The 19248-nt window shown below is 53.2% G+C and overlaps 9 protein-coding genes across 9 annotated transcripts; 7 read left to right on the top strand and 2 right to left on the bottom strand.

Annotated features, from left to right (window-relative positions):
• Positions 1–652: 652 nt before the first annotated feature.
• Positions 653–2143, top strand: NUU61_004108 (alpha-mannosyltransferase; the record flags this gene model as incomplete). Its single annotated transcript, XM_056654690.1, has 1 exon — positions 653–2143. The coding sequence occupies one exon, from the start codon at positions 653–655 to the stop codon at positions 2141–2143; it is 1491 nt and encodes a 496-aa protein (XP_056512717.1).
• Positions 2144–2465: 322 nt separating this feature from the next.
• On the bottom strand, positions 2466–2912 carry NUU61_004107 (uncharacterized protein; the record flags this gene model as incomplete). The annotated part of the gene is made up of 2 exons (XM_056654689.1): positions 2466–2564; positions 2631–2912. 2 exons carry the CDS (start codon positions 2910–2912, stop codon positions 2466–2468), a joined length of 381 nt encoding a protein of 126 aa, XP_056512716.1.
• Positions 2913–3992: 1080 nt separating this feature from the next.
• NUU61_004106 (uncharacterized protein) lies at positions 3993–4724 on the top strand (the record flags this gene model as incomplete). The annotated part of the gene is made up of 1 exon (XM_056654688.1): positions 3993–4724. The coding sequence occupies one exon, from the start codon at positions 3993–3995 to the stop codon at positions 4722–4724; it is 732 nt and encodes a 243-aa protein (XP_056512715.1).
• A 354-nt stretch (positions 4725–5078) lies between these two features.
• Positions 5079–6073, top strand: NUU61_004105 (protein-transporting protein BCP1; the record flags this gene model as incomplete). Its single annotated transcript, XM_056654687.1, has 2 exons — positions 5079–5450; positions 5519–6073. The coding sequence occupies 2 exons, from the start codon at positions 5079–5081 to the stop codon at positions 6071–6073; spliced, it is 927 nt and encodes a 308-aa protein (XP_056512714.1).
• Positions 6074–6410: 337 nt separating this feature from the next.
• Positions 6411–7464, bottom strand: NUU61_004104 (chorismate mutase ARO7; the record flags this gene model as incomplete). The annotated part of the gene is made up of 3 exons (XM_056654686.1): positions 6411–6491; positions 6553–7204; positions 7394–7464. 3 exons carry the CDS (start codon positions 7462–7464, stop codon positions 6411–6413), a joined length of 804 nt encoding a protein of 267 aa, XP_056512713.1.
• A 482-nt stretch (positions 7465–7946) lies between these two features.
• Positions 7947–10155, top strand: mdv1 (uncharacterized protein; the record flags this gene model as incomplete). The annotated part of the gene is made up of 5 exons (XM_056654685.1): positions 7947–8027; positions 8097–8694; positions 8751–8960; positions 9014–9822; positions 9880–10155. 5 exons carry the CDS (start codon positions 7947–7949, stop codon positions 10153–10155), a joined length of 1974 nt encoding a protein of 657 aa, XP_056512712.1.
• Positions 10156–11483: 1328 nt separating this feature from the next.
• NUU61_004102 (uncharacterized protein) lies at positions 11484–13601 on the top strand (the record flags this gene model as incomplete). Its single annotated transcript, XM_056654684.1, has 1 exon — positions 11484–13601. The coding sequence occupies one exon, from the start codon at positions 11484–11486 to the stop codon at positions 13599–13601; it is 2118 nt and encodes a 705-aa protein (XP_056512711.1).
• Positions 13602–14404: 803 nt separating this feature from the next.
• Positions 14405–16024, top strand: snf4 (AMP-activated serine/threonine-protein kinase regulatory subunit SNF4; the record flags this gene model as incomplete). The annotated part of the gene is made up of 6 exons (XM_056654683.1): positions 14405–14512; positions 14768–14891; positions 14964–15137; positions 15246–15602; positions 15673–15782; positions 15842–16024. The coding sequence occupies 6 exons, from the start codon at positions 14405–14407 to the stop codon at positions 16022–16024; spliced, it is 1056 nt and encodes a 351-aa protein (XP_056512710.1).
• A 569-nt stretch (positions 16025–16593) lies between these two features.
• On the top strand, positions 16594–18800 carry NUU61_004100 (uncharacterized protein; the record flags this gene model as incomplete). Its single annotated transcript, XM_056654682.1, has 3 exons — positions 16594–17683; positions 17738–18055; positions 18109–18800. 3 exons carry the CDS (start codon positions 16594–16596, stop codon positions 18798–18800), a joined length of 2100 nt encoding a protein of 699 aa, XP_056512709.1.
• Between the last annotated feature and the right edge of the window lie 448 nt (positions 18801–19248).

Here is a 19248-nt window from a genome sequence, read left to right as displayed (position 1 = left end):
GAGCGGCTCGGCTCACACGAAATCGATAAGATTAGAAGACGAGATCAGGTCATGGTTCAATCATCGCAGAATCTCGAGGTTGTGCAAGAAGAAGAAGAAGAAGAAGAAGAAGAAGAAGAAGAAGAAAAGAGAGGATTTGAAATGGAGACGTGGAGAGTGGACCTCGATGATCCGCGGGTGTCGAACTGACGATGGGGGCGGTTCGCTTGCACATCCCGTGCGATCACGGTGGTTCGCTCACGGCTCCACCGGATCAGCCCGATGTTGCCGTTAAAAGGGGGATGGTGTCAGCGGCAGATCATTCCAAAACTTGCTAATGCGTTAGAGTGTCTGGGTATGAGGGACGAGGATATAGGGGTGGAAGTATACCAGCCTACAGTCTATGCGGTAAGATGCAAGTACATCCTGTGTCGATGGTTCTATGGTCTGTGGTATAGCCATGACATTCGCGAGATCTTTTAAGTTGCCAAGCATCCCACAGCTTCTTTGGCCCACAACATCTTCGATCCTTCCGGGCGTCTGCTTTATTATTCACGCAGGGAGAATCCGTCTTCTCCAAGGAAGCCGATCGACGTGTCCGTGCGCTCCAACCCCCTGGTCCCGCAAAATATTCGGCCTGCAGACTACCAAAGTCTGTCATCCACCTGTCGTGATGGGCCTGTTCCGACCAGGGCGGGCAAGGTCCCTCCTCCTCACCACGCTCGCCGTGATCCTCGTCTGCACCGTTTACCTCTACTGGACCCCGACCACCGCATCCACCACCGCCTCGGTGGTCCCGAGCACCGCGTTCGAAGTGCCCCTCGTGGAACGCCAAAAGGATTTCTGGAAGGCCTTTAAACCGATCATCGAACGACACAAACCCAACGTCCCATCTCCGGGCAAATCTGGCGATGCGGAAGCGATGCATTTCAACCCCACGGATCCCCATCCCCGGCCCGACCTGACAACGTTGAGCGAGGGGGATGCCAAGGCGATGGAAGAGGCACATGCGAATTTTGTCCGGGATATCAAAGATTCGTTGAAAGACTTGAAGCCCGCGCACACCCCGGGGAAGCGAGGGCTTGTATCCACAGCGGGTGCGAAATATCTCCCGGTTTTTGTTTCCTCCCTGCGCATGCTCCGCCGCGCAGGATCAACCCTGCCGGTCGAACTATATATGAAAGATGCCAGTGAACACGAAAAGGGCGTTTGCAAAGACGTGCTCCCCGAACTCAATGCGCGGTGTCTGGTGTTGGCGGACGTCGTGGGCAAGGACGTCATCGAACACTACCAACTCAAGATCTTCGCGGTTCTCTTCTCATCCTTCGAAGAAATTGTCTGGATGGACGCCGACTGTTTCCCTCTAGGAAAGCCCGAGGATCTCCTCACCTCGGAGCCCTTCTCATCCACCGGCCTGGTCACATGGCCTGATTTCTGGTCCTCTTCCGCGTCTCCCCTATATTACAAGATCTCGCGGCAAGAGATACCGCCCATGACGGCTCGACAGTCGTCAGAGACTGGGGCGTTCCTGGTGTCGAAGAAAACACATCTTCTGCCACTGTTGTTGGCCGCCTACTACAACTACTACGGCCCATCCCATTACTTCCGGCTGCTGTCTCAGGGAGGGCCGGGAGAAGGAGACAAGGAAACTTTCTTGCAGGCCGCCATGTCCATGAAAACATCCTTCTACACCGTGAGCGAAAGGGTGCAAGCCGTTGGGCACCAAAGCTCGAAGGGGCTCTCTGGGTCTGCCATGGTCCAGGCGGATCCGCGAGAGGACCATGCCCTCACCAAGCAGAACAAATGGCGGGTCAAAGATCCCTCCGCGGGTCCTGCACCGCGCATCTTTTTCATCCATGCGAACTACCCCAAATTCAATCCTGGGGATAATGTCTTTGGCTCGGGATGGGAAACCACCCCCACCCTAAAAGAGGACGGCTCTGACAGCCGAGCATGGACGGCACCGCCAGACACCATCCGGCGGTTTGGGTACGATGTCGAAAAGGCTTATTGGGAGGAAATCAAATGGGTTACCTGTCATCTCGAAACCGCGTTCCAGACATGGGAGGACAAGCCCGGCCTCTGCCAAAAAGTCGAGCAATATTGGAGCCACGTTTTCGCGAAACCACATGGCGATGACCCGAAGTTTGAAAAGGATGGTTGATCATGGGTTCAACTATGTTGTTTCTGCTCGAGTGGCATTGTATACAAACTGACGATTTAGCGCTACCATGTACATTAGAGTATTGGGTCTCGACAAGGCCAGTGTTTCTCGCATAATGCATAATATACAGCCTGTTGCTGCTGTCGCTACTGTCGCTCCTCCTGGGTGAAATACTGAAATGGGTTGATTCGATGCTTTCAAAAAACGCAAGACATTATATCATACATGGTTCACATCCCCAACTTCTGAACTGGTCCAGTGTAGCGCCAATCAGACATGGATAGGTTTTTTTTGCAACATCGTAACAGCATGGCCACATAATTTATTTCATTCCCTTCTCGCGCAGACGCTGCTCATCTTCTTGCTGCAGCTCGGCGTCGATCTTGGCTCCCTTGGAGGGAGCGTTGCCGTGCAACTTGGCCTGTTAAAAACATATCAGCATGATAGTTCCTATCTCGTTGGAAATATAGTGAAGAATATTTCTTACCGGCTTCGTAGGGTCCTGCTTGCTGAGCTCGGCCTCGTCGTTGAACTCGTTGTTGTGGTGGTGCGAAGGGTTCGGCTTCTTCTCCTGCGAGGCGAGCTTGTTGGCGATGGATCGCTCATCCTTGGAGTCGAGGTTCTTGTGGCTGCCGTGCACACCCTCCTTGTAGCGCTCGCGCTCGTTGAGGACAGCCTGCGGCGGGTTGCGCTGGTCGCCGGCCTCGTAGAAGGCAGCGTGGCCGACGCTGGACTGGCCGGCTCCGTGGAATGCGCTGTTGGGAGACATAATGGAACAAAATGATACCAATTGTGAGGTATTGAGAGAATATAGGTTTTCAAGGAAAAGTTGTAGATGGTCTAGTATTCCTTGGTAGTTTCGAGGACTGCCATCTTATACCTGGCAATATCGCTCTGGGTTGTGATGTCATGCTGGAGTCACTGAAATCATAGTGGGGCGAACCTATCCAGGATGAAAGGACACAAGCACACAGCATTTGTGTGCTGGTCTCCCCCTGTTTCAATTTTTTTTTCTTCCTGGTGGGTTCTTTGCATCAGTCAGACTGAAAACCAAGGCAGCTATTGTCGATGCATTTGGGTGCCGTGGGCTCCACTTCCTTGATTCTCGCAACATCCATGATAGAATATCACTTGATAGGTTTATGTGGTATTCTATTCCACAATTAATCGGTTAAATAATGAGAGATGTATATTCATAACTCTTCTCTCTTCTACTTTCTCTTTACGTCTTTCTAGTATTTGAGTCAAATCTACATAGAGGTTAAATGCCTTCAACTGTATCCTCCTCGCACAACTACTGTGAACACAGCCTATATGCAAGGAGCAGAATTCTAGCTTCCTTATACAGACCCACAGCAGCAAATAGTTTAGCATTGTCGTTGAAGCGATCCGGGAGAGTTTGGATATAGCCATTTGTCATTGTCGACTCTACGTGGTCAGTGGATAATGAGCAATTTCAGTATTTATATCTATTACCACAATATTATTACTAGAGTCCATTGCATTATAATAAATTCTACAGGGTTCATAGATTTTACTCCAAAGTCCGGGGTCCTCGAGGCCTGAGTCGATCGGCGTGGGTTAGTAAACCGCAACATTCTTGGATAGTCGGGGAGATAAACAGCTTCAACATCTCATGGCCATGAGACTCTCGAGCCGACATGTTTCCGTGCTCGCTCGGGATATTTCTCCCACGCACCGACCCCACTCCGGCCATTTGTATGCTGGAGGGCCCAGCTATTTTTCGACGGGTTCAATCTCTAGCAAGAGACCAAACCCAAGTACGCCGTATCCAAAACGCGTCGCCTTCGGTCTACGATATTCCCAGCCATCTACTGCCAACGCCGCAATGAGTTCCTCCGCGCCCACCCCCGAAATCCAGCCCCGCTTCCAGCAGCTCTTCACCGAGCTCGAGAACCGCTTCCAATCCACCAGCCTGGGCAGCGACAAATGGTACATCCTAGCCATCTCAACTTTGGCGGCCAGTGCCGACCCAGAACGCGCCGACCAGCTCTACCTCCACCTAATCAGCCAGCCCAGCTACGCGACCCCAGCCGCGCGACAAGCCCTGGTCCGACGGCTGCGTGAGGCCCTGGTCAAATCCGTGTCGATCGTCGGGGTGTGCAAGCCGATCGAAGCGATCCTGGCGATTAGCAAAGTCGAGCGCGACGAGGACAAGGATTACACCTTCACGCGCGACGGCTGGCAGTGCGACCAGGCCAACCACGAGCGCGGTGCCGCCTGGATGCAGAAGCTGTATGCGCGCAATACCACTGGCACTCTGGATCTGTTTGCCGCGCACCCGGACTTTGCGTGGCTGTCCAAGGAGGTTACCTATGGCTTGTTTCTTTCGGATCGCCAGGTGCTGGATGATGTCGATACCCAGCTTGTGGTTCTGCCGGGTATTATGAGCCAGAATCTGCCGAACGAGACTCACTGGCATATTCGTGGCACTCGGCGTCTTGGGCTTCCGAAACATGAGGTCCAGGTCATTTGGGACTGTGTGCAGCTTGTGGCTCAGTTCTTTGATGTTCGGCTCAATAAGGTGCCCACGGTCGAGCAGGTCGAGTATGATGTTTAGGCCCTGGGGAAACCATGTTCTCCCACATTGGGTGTAGGGAACAATTCTCTTGATGTGATTATGACCATAGGAATGAAGCCATTCGGAGGGACTTGATGCTCATAGTAGACTGTTCAGTCAATCCAACCGACTAAATGCAAAACTCTGCCACATCTTCCTTTCCTTTCAATCATTTTATTTGTGTTTTGGAATACTACATTTTTGTTACTCTGATTTGAAGCACCTCAAGGCTGTTCAACTGACGATCATCCAAGCCGATAACGATAAGGAAAAAGTTCGAAGGCGGCGAGGGGCCGACCAACTCGACATCCTCACTTCTGCCCAAACTCCACCAGCACCCCCAATTCACTCACAATGGGAAAACGCAAGCAACAACTGGGCGACGTCCCTATGGACGGCACACAGCCGGAGGGCGACGAGTCCGACGATGTAGGCGCGCCCCCCAAAACACCCGCAGTGTGCGACATCTTACTGACACCATGGGCACAGGACATTAACATGGTCAATGTGGATTTCGAATGGTTCGATCCGCAGCCTGCAGTCGACTTCCACGGCCTCAAGAACCTCCTCCGCCAGCTGCTCGATGCCGACTCCCAGATCTTCGACATGTCCGCGCTGGCCGATTTAATCCTGTCGCAGCCATTGCTGGGGTCGACGGTCAAAGTGGACGGCAACGAGTCAGATCCGTATGCATTCTTGTCTGTATTGAATCTGCAGGAGCATAAGGTATGGCACCTTGCCCTCATCATCCATTATTGCTCTCCTACTAACAAGACACCCGCACGGTTCCCCAGGACAAACCCGTCGTCAAAGACCTGACCAACTACCTCAAAACCAAAGCCGCCTCCAACCCATCCCTATCCGCCCTCCATCAACTCCTCTCCCAGACCCCGATCCCGCCCATCGGCCTCATCCTAACCGAGCGCCTGATCAACATGCCGTCCGAGGTAATCCCACCCATGTACAACATGCTGCTCGAGGAAATCAGCTGGGCAATCGAAGACAAGGAGCCATACACTTTCTCGCACTACCTGATCATGTCCAAGACCTACGAGGAAATTGAGTCGAAACTCGACATGGAGGAGTCGCGCCCGCAGAAGAAAAAGAAGAAGGGCACCGACCAGCCCGAGCGCTTCTACTTCCATCCGGAGGACGAGGTCCTCGAGCGGCATGCGCTGTGCTCGGGGTCAATCGAGTATACGCACCAGCACGACGAGGGCCACTCGGACTCGAAGCGTGCATTCCAGGAACTGGGAATTAGCACGAACGGGAGCTTGGTCTTGATTGAGGCGGCTAAGTTTGAGCCGGCTGTCAAGGCTGTTACTGAGTACCTGCAACCGTCGATGTGAGAGCATTTTGGGTTTCATTTTTACGGCTGCTTCATGAGAAAAAGAAGGAAAAAGTTCTATCTGATCTTCTTCGTTGATTCCCTTTTATTCCCCTTACCTGCTACATCGGCTGTACGGCTGCATGATTCTAGAGAGCATAAACTACATGAGATGAGAATCATCCCAAGATCACGATAAATTAAGATAAAAAGTAAAGAAAAACCAATCCAAAAGGAATATCAAAAGTAATGTAAAGCCTAAGCCAATCAGAATGCTAAAATGGATGTAAAAAGTGCGATATGTAGTGATCGCGCATGTAGACTGGTGGATTCCGCAATCATAACTTCATAAATTCTCTTCATGACTCCCATTGAGTCCCCTTCAGACGCTGCATGAGATACTCGACCTCGACGATTTTCGTCAGCGGAATGACGCAAGTCTGGGGATACTAATTAGCGATACTAAGGCCAAATGTAGCAGTTCAAACGAGCTCTTCCCACCTTATACATCGCCACAACCGCGTCAACATTAATCTTCTGGCCCGTTTCCTCCGCAAAAGCAGGGTCGGTGCCGTAAGTCTTCGCCTTGAGACCCAACCGTTCGAGCACCTTCTGCTCGACCTGCGCATTCGTGATCGCAGCATCGATGCCGGCCCGATCACCAGCCCGAATCAAGCGCACAAAGGTCTCAGGATCTTTCTGAAACTTGGATTCCGCAACAAACTTGCCAAAGTGGATGCGACGCGACAGCGCCTGCAAGCAAGCGACGTCGCCCGTCGCCGCCGACCCGTAGTTCTCCTGCGTCTCGCCACGGTCCTCGCGCCCAAACTGCGGGCAGACTGCGGGCAGGATCTCGTTGATATACCGCGACTTGATGGTGTCGTTGACGTTCACGGCGTTGGCGTGCAGGATCCGTGGGTACTCCAGTGGCTGTAGGATCGGGTCCTCGAGCACGTCTGGGAAGAAGGGGTATTCGTCTGGGGATTGGAACCGGCGGACTCGGGATTGGAGGCGTTCCTGTTCGCTGAGCATGTAGTCCATTAGACTCAGCTCGCTGTTCGGAATCTTCACGCCGCCGGGCTCATAGATGGTTTTGTTGAGTGGGAATTGGACCCGTTCGATCAGGTGGAAGGTGATTGTGTCCTCGAGTCGGCTGGGTTTATCTACATCGTTAACGATGATCCTTTGTTATGGGGCAGTGTATATTGTGGTTTGAACAAGTGCTGATTGACATTGTGGTGGCGATGACTGGGTCTCAATTGCTGGCCGATCGCGGGGGCCGTGGGGAAACGTCGAGCAAAAGGGATTTATTTCAGATCGAAAAATAATTAGAGGCACTCACATCAGTTGAAACCGAATATTGGCCAAGTCCAATGCCTTGGAGGCATCGGACAGGTCAATGGCAGTGTCCATGGCGGGGAGTTGGAGAGGGAAGAGGGTCGGGTCAGCAAAGTCGGGCCCTCATGGCTTGTTCTTATAGCAAGCACCGTAGCACAAAAGCCATTCGATCGATCTGCGATTTCTCGGATTGATTGGGCAGAGACATATCGCCTGTGCCTACAGCGTGTACTAAGGCTCGAGGTACATGCATTAGGGTGTTTACACAAGGATTTGCGCTCGGTTGCAGAGCTCGGTGAACCGACACTCTCCAAGACATCCAGAAAGACAGAAAGAACCTTGCAGCGATCTCAACACTTCTAAGATTAGCTATCGTCAGCATCGGCTGTCATACAGCAACTCGAAGCTGGTTGCAACTCCCGTAAAAGTACCGTACGGCAGTACCCGGGGGAACGCGGTAAATCATCGCGTGAACACATGATTGTCTCTCCTGTCCCCCCATCCCATCCACCTTTTCTTTTGCACGAGTTTGGAGCCCAAGTCCCGCTCTTGGTCTCATGGAACGCCCCCGCGACGATTCGCCGTCCGGTCTCTCAGATTATGCCGAGGGCGATGGCCTTTTGGGCACCGGCCTCACGGTAAGCGTTTTCCCTTCCCTACCCTGCCCCTCGGACTCTGTCGGACTGACCTGGATGGTGTGAGGACAGACCCGGCATATCGAGGCGTTCGGGCGAAAGGTCACGTCAACAGCAGGGCACTTGATCGGACCGGACCAAAGTCACCCGCAGCACTTCCACCATGCCATGACCGATATCCACCGCGAGCTGCGCCGGCCGACGGCACAGCGCAAGGTCTTTTCCTTGACCCAGACGACTCCGACCGACCTTGTGCGCTCGAAGCTGTCGACCTCCGAAATCCAGTCCCGCGCTATCTCGTCGCTCCCGGACGACCTCCTCGCCAACCTGCCGGAGGATTCCAGCTCTTACTCTCTGTTCCAAGGCTTCCAGGCCTCGCTCCCTGAAGATGAACATGAGCACCGCCGATCGCACCGCAGGCGCTCCAAGGGATCGAAGCTCCTGAAAGACAGTGAAAAGGGCGGCGCCTTACCACCGGGCCCGGCCGGGCTGAAGGACGAGCGCAAAACGCTGGGTCGCCGATTAGAGATGATGGGCATTCGGAAGAACATGTGCAGTGCCGAGATTTACGAGATCGACAACAAGATCGCCAATTTACACAACATGCGCAAAATTGTGCTCGATCGGTTGGCCGGCCTGGAAATGGATGAGGCAGCATTGGAACACGACAGTGGGTCAACACTCTCGACAATAGCAGAAAAGTCCTGTCTAACTTGGGGAATACAGTCACCGAACTCGATATCAAGCTGGAGGAAATCCGAGAAGAAGACACACCAGACACCTCCGTTGCGGCCGCGACCCCCAAGTCCTCCGAAGGCCAGGAAGATTCGATCGGATCCTCGGGAGACCCGGCCATGGATGCTTCTTTCATGTCTGAATCGATCTATGAGAAGCTACCATCTCCCTCCCCGAAGAGCTTACGGCACCGGTCTATACGTATGAACATCTCGCTTTTGTGCATGCAAGTCTCTGCTAACAGCGGACACCAGGGAAACGGTCGATGCCAATTCTGCACGAGCATTTTGCGGCGGGCTCTCTGATTAAAGAAATCGAAGCGCACACCGATATGGTTACCGCCATTGACCTGGACTATCCATTCGGCACCATGGTCAGTGCAGCATTAGATGACACCGTGCGGGTTTGGGATATGAATGTTGGGCGATGCTCGGGGTTCCTGGAGGGCCATCATGCCTCTGTTCGGTGCTTGCAGGTAGAGGATAACATCGTGGCGACAGGATCCATGGATGCAACAGTTCGGCTGTGGGATTTGAGCCGTGCTCGCCCCACGACCCATGACGGACGGCTCAACAGACACGAGCGCGACCAAGAGGAAACACTCGAGCATACCTCTCCCGTGCCGCCCTCATCCGATCTCAGTGACTGCCATGTCTTCTCGCTAGAGGCCCACGTCGACGAAGTGACCGCACTCCACTTCCGTGGCGACACCTTGATCTCCGGCTCTGCAGACAAGACGTTACGGCAATGGGATCTGGCCACAGGGCGATGCGTTCAAACCCTGGACGTCCTGTGGGCTGCAGCTCAGGCCTCGTCGTCACTGACCGGAGATGGAAGCTGGCGACCTTCGGGCCGTCTGCCGGACGCATCCGCTGATTTTGTCGGGGCTGTGCAATGTTTTGATGCTGCCTTGGCGTGCGGTACAGCCGATGGCATGGTGCGTCTCTGGGATCTCCGGAGTGGCCATGTCCACCGGAGTCTGGTGGGCCATACCGGACCGGTTACCTGCCTTCAATTCGACGATGTGCACTTGGTCACGGGTAGTTTGGATCGCAGCATTCGGGTAAGCTATCGATAGTCTCGTTGATTGGTTTCAATTTTCTGATCTAACGCGCTCCAGATTTGGGATCTGCGCATGGGATCCATCTACGACGCCTATGCCTATGACAAGCCGATCACCAGCATGATGTTTGACTCTAAACGGATTGTCGCAGCTGCCGGGGAGAACGTAGTTAAGGTCTACGATAAGGCCGACGGCCATCACTGGGACTGCGGCCCCGGCGTTGGAATTGACGACGAAGGACCATACCCTGCGACCGTGGAGCGGGTGCGACTCAAGGATGGATATCTCGTTGAAGGCCGCAAAGATGGCACCTTGGCTGCCTGGACATGCTAGATGAGTTGACATTTTCCAGTATAGTTTGTATCGGGGGCTTTTTTTTTAGCTATCACCCTCGTTCTTTGCGACCGTTGTATAGTATTCTTCCTCTGTGTCTAGAGTGGACCTAGCAGGCGAATCTGGAGTGGCCGGGCCATATGTTCATTGCTAAAGTACCTGTAAATGCAGTGGCAGCATCTTCCAACAGCCCATATTCTTGCCGATGTTGAGTAGATGTAAAATAGCAGTCCGAGGCAACACACGCCCAACAAAGAAAAACAAAGAACTACACGTGGACAAGAGGTCAACCAGGGTTCATTGCCAGGAGAAAAAGAAAACAAAAAGAAAAAGAGAGACAAAGAATACAGGATTCCTGCTTTGAGGGCGCTGGTCGAGTCGAGTTGGGATTCTTCTTGCGCGACGATCGCATCTGCTCCACCTCCCAGTCTGCTTTTCTTCCTCTCCAACTCCTCTCCTTGCTCTCCTCAGATCTCTGCTGTTCACAACCAAGACAGAACTCCCCGTTGATTCTTCAATCAGACCCAGCATCCAGTTCACTTGGATGGTATAATCTTGGCTGGGATCCACCCGAGCATCGCAGTCACGTTCGGGCGCGTCTGCGCGTCTCGAATCTCCGGTGTCGCGATCTACAGGCACGCAGTTGCGACATCCCGCTGGCATTTTGAACTCCCGAGTAAGTGTGGACGCAACTATTCTTTTTGTGTTTGCCTGTCTCTATTTTTTGCCCCTATTTCCAAGTCATTTCTGTCTTCGTAACCCATGCCCGTGGCTCCATCTCTGGACTTTTTTTTTCTCTGCATCGCCTTGATCGCGTGTTTAGATGTCCAAACACAGTTCAGCCTGTGTCTCATACAACCAGGACAAGTCCAGTTGATCTACGTCTCCTTCATGCGCTCATACTGAGACCTGCTCTGCCTACCGGAGTAGCCAATCTCAGTGGAGACCGGGTTCTATCTGCACTGCAATATGTGACAGATTCCATCCTTTTGCTGCTGTGCTGGTCGTTTGGGGCCTAGAGGGCATTGTCTTTGACATATGGTGTATCCCTGGACGTTTTTCCTACTTGCGATCGTTCCCATGGCATCTGTGCGCCCATCACCTCTCCTATGGAGTCATTTCCTATTTCTTTGTCGACAGGTCATCTTTTTCGGAGATCATTCTTCCTCTCACTGTAACTTTTCATATCCCCCATGACTCCTGTTTTAGTCCTGCCTCTGTCTCTTTTTGGCTCAACCTTGTTACATGCGCTGACGTATTACTAGTAGAGGCAAAAAGAAAAAGAGAACCGAGTTATATTACTCGAAACCCAGAGCCGGCCGTTTGAGATGCCTCCCAAACGTGCCACAACACGCCGGGGAGGCGGTCCCAAAGATTCAACTCCTCGCTCCGAGGACCAATTGAAACCTTTACTGGACACATCTGAGTCTCTACTGCCAAGTGTTCAACTCTGGCATTCATCAAACTATGGCGGTAATACTCGAGCTGCCCTGTCTAGGAAAGCCATGTCACCAACTATGAATATCGATGACATGGCCCGAAACATTGATGCCGGCCTCGAGGCTGTTCGAAAAAGGAATCCAACCCCCACCAAGAGAACTGCGCAGAAAGATAATGAACCTCAGAGAGCCACACGCTCTGGGCGAGGGCCTGCCCCCTACAGTGCTTCTCCAGTCCGTCAACGTTCCAAACGGGAACCGACTCCGGACCAGACCCAGCTTCTGCAGTCGCTTCGCAATGCTACAGTCTCCCCAGCAGCAGGGGATAGCAATGATCGGTCCGAAGCAACCCCTACACCCCCCATTCCACGTACAGTCTCCACAGATTCCAGTCCCGCCGCCCAACCTCCCTTCCAGCGCCGTCTGTCGGCACTGTCAAACTCACCTCTCTATCCATCCCCGCTTCAACGAGCTGGAGAACCCAACCATGATATGGCTATGCCCTTGGGGAGCAGCCCTGGTCGCCATAGCTCTGTTGACAACGCATCCGAAGTGTCCTGGAACCTCGAACGCGATATTCATGAAGACAACCTGCAACGGACCCGGCCTGGCAAATATCGCGGAGAAAAACATGGACGCAATATCACCGCACCGCCTCGACGCCCTTCAGGTTTGGCTATTGTCCAGGAGGCCATCGACGAGGAGGATGAAGAGGAAGAGGTCGAAGAAGAGGCATCAGGACACGAAGATGAGCCTCAGCTAGTGGCCGAGCCCACGCCCAATGCTACTCCCAAAACTTGGACCGCGCCGGTGCGGACAATCATCCCTCAATTTTTCCGCTCTGAGCCGCCTTTGGACAGCCCTATCCCCAAGTCCCCCAAGGAGGGTCTGGTTCACCGATGGTTGGAATCGGTGCGACCTGAAAGCCGTGATGGGCCAGTGGTCGCGCCGAACCGGACTATGTGGATTCGAGCTGGGGCTGCTTTGCTGTTATCTTTGCTTCTTTTTCTTGCGATTCAAAGTGGTTTTTTGTGGAAGTTGGGCTCATCCCTCTCTTCTGGAGAGCCTTCTTTGGATTTTCCTCCGAATATGGCCGATTCTGAACTCGTCAAAGGCCTTCGAAGCCAGGTGTCGAAGATCAACAATCAAGTCTCGGCCCTGTCGCGTGAGTTGAGTTCTGTTCGGTCAGACCATGCGCATGACCCGGCTCCTACGTACATCACAGACCCCATCGATATGCCCCGAAAGCCCATCTACAAAGTGAATTTCCTGTCAAGGGCCTTGGGGGCAATTGTGGACCCCGACAATACTACACCAACGGCGGGCTCGAGACGCCACTGGTCTGCACGGGCTTTCATCAAGATGTTTAGGTTGGGGGATAATTTTCGAAGTCCACAGCCTCCTGCAGCAGCCCTGACTCCTTGGGAGGATGTTGGTGATTGCTGGTGCAGTGTTCCTCGCGACGGAATGTCTCAGCTATCGGTTCTGCTTGAAAAGGCCATCGTGCCGGAAGAGGTCGTGGTCGAGCACATCCCATCAGGCGCTACACTAAACCCAGGAGTTGCACCCAAGGAAATCGAATTGTGGGCTCGGTATCGCATTGTCCCCCTTGAATCGCAAAACAGCCCCTCCACCAAACCCTCGGGCTGGTTCTCAGGGTCATTGCGGCCCATCGAGCGCCCCTCATCCCGAGACGAAGGACTCGGCGGCTTTAACATCCCTGGTGAAAGCTCACTCCATGATGTGGTGATAAGTGCCTTGCGGATTTCCTACGCCTCTGACCCGGAAAGCGCCTACTCAGATGACTCGGTCCTTGGGCCAAATTTCTATCGGATTGGGAAGATGGTATATGACATCCACAAGCCTCATTATGCTCAGACATTCCAGCTCAACACTGTCATCGACGTGCCCACCATCCGCGTTGACAAGGTTGCTTTCCGTATGAAATCCAACTGGGGTGCGAATCAGACCTGCATCTACCGGTTCCGACTCCACGGGCACATCTGAAGTCTCTACCTTTTGGCGAATGCTATTTATAGTTTTCATGCCTCGTTTTCAATTTTTCCCCCTGGTTTTCGAGTAGGGTTCCTACTCCATGATGATACCTTGCATTTGACGCAATGCATGAACCTGCGGTGGCGTTGGGGGGTTTCCTTGGGTTTAGGGAGCCAGCATTACATTGATTTTGCTTTATTTTGCTTTATTTTCGCCTTCTATTATACGAGGACCGGGGTTGTTCCTGGGCAAGGTAGCAGTGTGTATCAGTATGGCGTTGTTTAGTGTACAAGATACCAAAGTATTCCCAAGTATACCTCCACAACCACCTCGCACCTTTCCATCCATTCTACTATCTCTCTTTTTACATTGTATTTTATGTCCTATTTGATTTGATTTGATTTTCATGTTCAACGACCTCAGGATCTTCCTTATTTTCCTATCTAATTCAAGCTCTCTAGACCCTGCCAGTCTGGTTTCACAATAGTCTCCTAGTGACTTTTCATAGCCTTATATACACTATGAGTTCACTAATAACTCTCTTCTTGTTTCCTTTTTATTTTATAGGATTTTGTCAAACAAGATATGAACAAAAAGAGAGAAAATGACCGTTAGTATTCAATGCGTCCATAGATTTTTTTAACCAACGCTGATTCGACCAGGATTAAATCTCAATAGTAGCGACCAGAAGGTACCCCAGGAATACATACGATGTCCAAGCAAAAAGAATGCAAGTGGACAGACCAGGCAATCCGCCTCAAGCCGAGTCTCGGGGATTTTGATGGTTCCGCGACTCCACCCACCCCCACCACATCATGACGAACGACCTCACCCCATTCTTCACCTCTTCTTCTGGTCACGCGCCTGCGCCCTGCGACCCAATGGCGGAGAGAGCAATCGATCGGGAAGAGCGACATGGCCTGGTGAGATCCTTTCCCTTTTCCGTCTTTTGTGTTGGATTTCTTTCTTTCTTTCTCTCCTCTCTTTTCGTTTGACCCCCCGCGTCCCTCTCTTGCTTGCTTTTGGGAGCCTTTGCAGGGGATAACTACTCCCTTTATATAGAAGGCAATCAAGGGGCGGGGATCACCGGGACTGTCAAACCTCCCCCCGTCGCAGCCTCGGCATCACTGGGTCACCGGACCTGCCATCCAGATCTTGACTGACGCAGCATCGAACAGCGTGCCATTCGCAACTTCCTGAAAGTCCGCAACAGCTACGATGTCCTCCCCATGAGCTTTCGCTTGATCATCTTCGATACCTCCCTGTCCGTCAAAGAGAGTCTGAATATCCTCATCCAGAATGGCAAGTCTTGGAATGCCTCAACGGCGTCTCTCCTCCCACTCCTCTCCCGCGGATTCACCGGCTGACTAGTAGCCCGGGGGCCATCGGGATGTACAGGCATCGTTTCAGCCCCGTTGTGGGACTCCAAGGCCTCCAAGTTCGCTGGTCTGCTGACCACCTCCGACTATATCAATGTTATCCAGTACTATTTCCAGAACCCCGCCGCGTTGAACCAGATCGACCAGTTTCGGCTGGATAGTCTACGAGGTGCGTGAGACTGCACTGCATCCCCCCCCCCTCCTCCTCCTTCTCCCCGCACCCTACAGGGATACAATCACGTCGAGCGGGAAGCTGACTGCGATGCCGTCCACATAGAGGTCGAGAAGGCATTAGGTGTCGCTCCGCCCGAGACCATTTCCATCGATCCCGAGCGAACTCTCTACGATGCCTGTCGGCGCATGCTCGAGTCTCGCGCGCGTCGAATCCCCCTCGTCACCAGTGATAGCCAGACCGAGCGACCCCATGTCCTCAGCGTCGTGACGCAATACCGCATCCTGAAATTTGTCGCCGTCAATGTCAGCGATACACAAAAGTTACGTCGCCCGTTGGGAGAGCTTCTGTTGGGGACGTACGATAACATCGCGACTGCGTCCATGGACACGCCCGTCATCGATGTCATTCATATTCTGGTCGAGCGCAGCATATCCAGCGTGCCGATCTTGAATTCAGAGGGTAGGTGGATCAGTCTCTGCGGTCCAGATTGTGGGAGGCCCCAATACTAAGTCTGTTTCTGTCGCTCCAGGTGTCGTCTACAATGTATTCGAGGCGGTCGATGTCATCACTTTGATCAAGGGAGGCGTCTACGACGATCTGAGTCTCACAGTGGGCGAGGCGTTGAAAAAGCGCTCCGCAGTAAGTGACGAGCCACTTTGATTGAATCTTTTGGACGCTGAACTAACTCATCGGTGCAGGATTTCCCGGGCATCTATACCTGTTCGCTAACCGACGGACTTGATACCATCTTCGACACCATTCGCAAATCCCGAGTCCACCGCCTGGTGGTCGTGGACGAATACTTCAGGCTCAAAGGCGTGCTCACCCTGAGTGATATCCTGCACTATATTCTCCTGGAGGGAGAAAATGACGAAGCATGATCGATCCCCTGGTGACGCCTACACGCTGTTGTCGACGCTATACATATCCAATTTTGCATGGTACCGGCGTTTTTTTGTTTTATTCTTGTGGTTCGATATGTGTTTTATGTCCCTGGGATCCAACCCGAGAAACGGACGGGTCCAACCCTTTTATCTTTTACTCCTTTTTTTTTGATTTCACCGGGCTTGATGAATGTACAAAGGTAATGACACGGTCACTAAAATTAGTGCTCTGGGCTTCTTTCCCCGACTATCGAGCACTGGCGCTGGGATGGAGAGAAATAGATTTCCTTGAATGTTTATTCTTCCAGCATCTTCCACTCTTCTTTTGTATATTTTCTTTGTGACTAAATCCTAGCGACGTCCTTCGGGATGCACCAGCGACTTACTGACTTCAAAGCTTTCAGGTCTTCCACCTTGGCAGGTGGACCTTGGCTGAGGGTGGCAGCTTCCGTGAGACTCGAGTCTCGCCTGCCTAGGCGATGCCAAACCCAGTGTCCTCTCGCCTCTTGGGTATCTTTTCCTGCAAGTTATCTTTCAGATTTCGAGTCTTAAGGATTCACAACGCCATGGCACTGTTTCGATCCATTTTTCGACCGTCCAAATCAGGAACCCCCAAGCCCTCTCGATCGCGGCATGCTTGGTCGCGACTGAGTCGGTCCCAGTCCCAGTCGGATGCAGTCCCTTTGAAGACCCAGCCGGAGCCGATTGCAACGATAAGAGAGCCGGAAGCTGTTCAGATCGAACAACTTGAAACGAAGGATGTGGCTCTCCGTGTTCATGAGAAGAAGTCGACGGACTCCAGCGCACGAGCGCAGCCAGAGAGCCATGCCTCAGTTGAGTCTGGCTCTGTTCCACTCAAGACCGATGACGGCCAGAGCGAGTTGTCTCGATCTCAGCGCGGCTCTCAAGGCCTGAGTGGCCTCGTATCTCGCTTTCGCTCGAGCAAATCTGAGGATCGAGGCTCCGTCTCGGAAATCCCAGATCATGCTGAGTCGCAACCTACCAACAATGGAGAGCCTACCAACAACGAAGAGATACCAGCTGGTCCCGCCAAGAAAGATTCTGCTGCTGCGTCCAAACATTCGTCGACTGCTGAGACAGGTGGCCAGAATGAGAACCGGCAGGTCAGCTCCCAGAGCGTTCGCTCCCATGGGTCGAATCGTACCACCGTGACTGTCTGTCGGCACCCCTCGCAGCGCACTGCGATGCCTATCCAGGAAGTCCAAGAAGATTGGTTCTGGCCAGGGATCTTGAACTTCACGCACGAGATTGCGCATTCTTCGGGGGGTTCAGACCCGTTCTCTGATGGAAAGCATGCCGAGCCCTCACTGGCCGCGCCAGCGTCTTCCAAATACAGTGGGGACCAAAGCCATCAGCCGTCTGTCAGAGAGAGCCAAAAGAGTTCCGAGGCGTCGCAGGGGCATAGCGGTTATAGCCAACGTGAGAACGCATCCGCCCATCATTCGTCTTCGAAATCTCGCAGTGCCTCCCATGGAGTTTCTAGCCATCGAACGAGCTCGGGCAACAGTCAAATCAGTCGAAGTAGCCGAATGACCCGGCTCGATCCATGCAAGGCGATTGTCACTTTTAATGAGCTGGCAGCTCGATTAAGCCTCCAGCTCTCGATATCGGCTGATGACCCGTTAGCCACTCCATGTAAGCTTTTTCTTTTATTTGAGTATATCGGTTTGAGCTGATCATTCGGTCCAGCCGAGGACAAAACTCGCAGCTCCGACGAAGACAACGTACCTCGTCGCCGACTTCGATTGTTGAGCCGGGTCCGTCCGGTCAAGTCTAATCTGAACCTGGGGGTGACTTCACATCCAGAGCGCAAGCTGCGACGAACCAAGACATTTGCCCACCTTACGCGTCGCCCTAGTCCCATGAGTTCCTTGAAAGGAAAGACCGTAGAAACCTTGGCTCGCCTGGGAGGGCATAGCTTCCTCATGCTGCCATCAGACCTGGCGCCGTCTGCATTGCAACTGCCCGCATGTATTGTGGCGACGGTGATGTTTTTGCGCAAATTTGGTTTGTTGGCCCCGTCCGACGTCATGGCGTAAACTGATCCCGGGTTCCTGCAGGTGCCAACAATGCCGAACTATTTGTTGAGCCTGGAGACGTCAAGGCCGCCACCCGTCTGTACAACCATTTCGCCAGCCAGGTGTTGTCGGTGGAGAAGGATGAAGCTAGGATCGCCATAACCATGCGCGTGATTGCCATACCACACTTTCAGGGAGACTCGACCGCGGACTCGGCCCCAGTGCTCAGTGTTGGTTGGGTGCTCAAGGCCCTGTTAGCGGGGCTGCCGGGTGGAATCCTCGGGTCTGTCCGCCTCTACCAGACCTTGAAGGGGATCTACTTGGCTCATTTCCCGGACAACTCCTTCCCTCGCCCACCGGCCTGCCTCGCGGGGCTATCTCCACCGACCGCGGCTCGAGTGCAACTCATCGCTCTGGCGATCACGGCACTGGCGAGCGAGATGCAGTGTGCACTCATCTGTGCGGTGTTCGGACTTCTTATGGGGCTGCTGCAGGAAACAGAACGTCTGATGGAGAGCCAGCAACCGTCCGGCAGTCGAGCCCGGCCTTTGGTGGCGGGCATCCCGAGTATAGATGGACTGGGGCGGGTGTTTGGACCGCTGCTCCTGGGGACCGAGGGGCAAGAAGTGCGAGAGGGTGTACCGCAGAGTAAGGTGGAACGAGAGATCGAAGAGCAACGGGTGGCGGAGTTACTCCTTGAGAACTGGCGCAATGTGAGCCGCCAGCTGCGATAGATGAACTATACGTGATTCCGATTGGGGAGGAATGTGTATTCTAGAAGTTGTATGCTCTTAGCCAAGTGACCAAGTAATAAAGTAACAAGTACCTGAGAACCCTGTCGTTTCACCCCTGGTCCACCAGCAACTTGATGAGTGGGCGGCTTCAGATCCCGCCATGTTTCTGGCTCTTCTCTTGGCTGTAGTGATGTCAACTCTCTCCCCAGGGCCGATGGGCACCGATTGTTCGAGCGTTGTCCCACGGTGACACCAAAGCTTGCTTGTACTTTTTGTTCGGAATTTGCCATTCGCTCGGATCTGCTGGACCGCTGGAGGTCTTGTCCGACCGTGGCTCTCTCGTCGACTGCACCTGGGCTTACACTTCTCCAGGCACCGGGGATCGACCGTGGTTCTCTTTCCCTCTCCCACACAGGCCCATCTTCGACTGGGATAACTTCTTTTCTCT

Source organism: Penicillium alfredii (genome assembly GCF_028826965.1).
Source record: "Penicillium alfredii strain IBT 34128 chromosome Unknown utg000005l_segment0_segment0, whole genome shotgun sequence".
NCBI classification, from domain to species: Eukaryota; Fungi; Ascomycota; class Eurotiomycetes; order Eurotiales; family Aspergillaceae; genus Penicillium; species Penicillium alfredii.
Note: the sequence above shows the minus strand (reverse complement) of the source record. Positions and strands in the feature narration are given on the sequence as shown.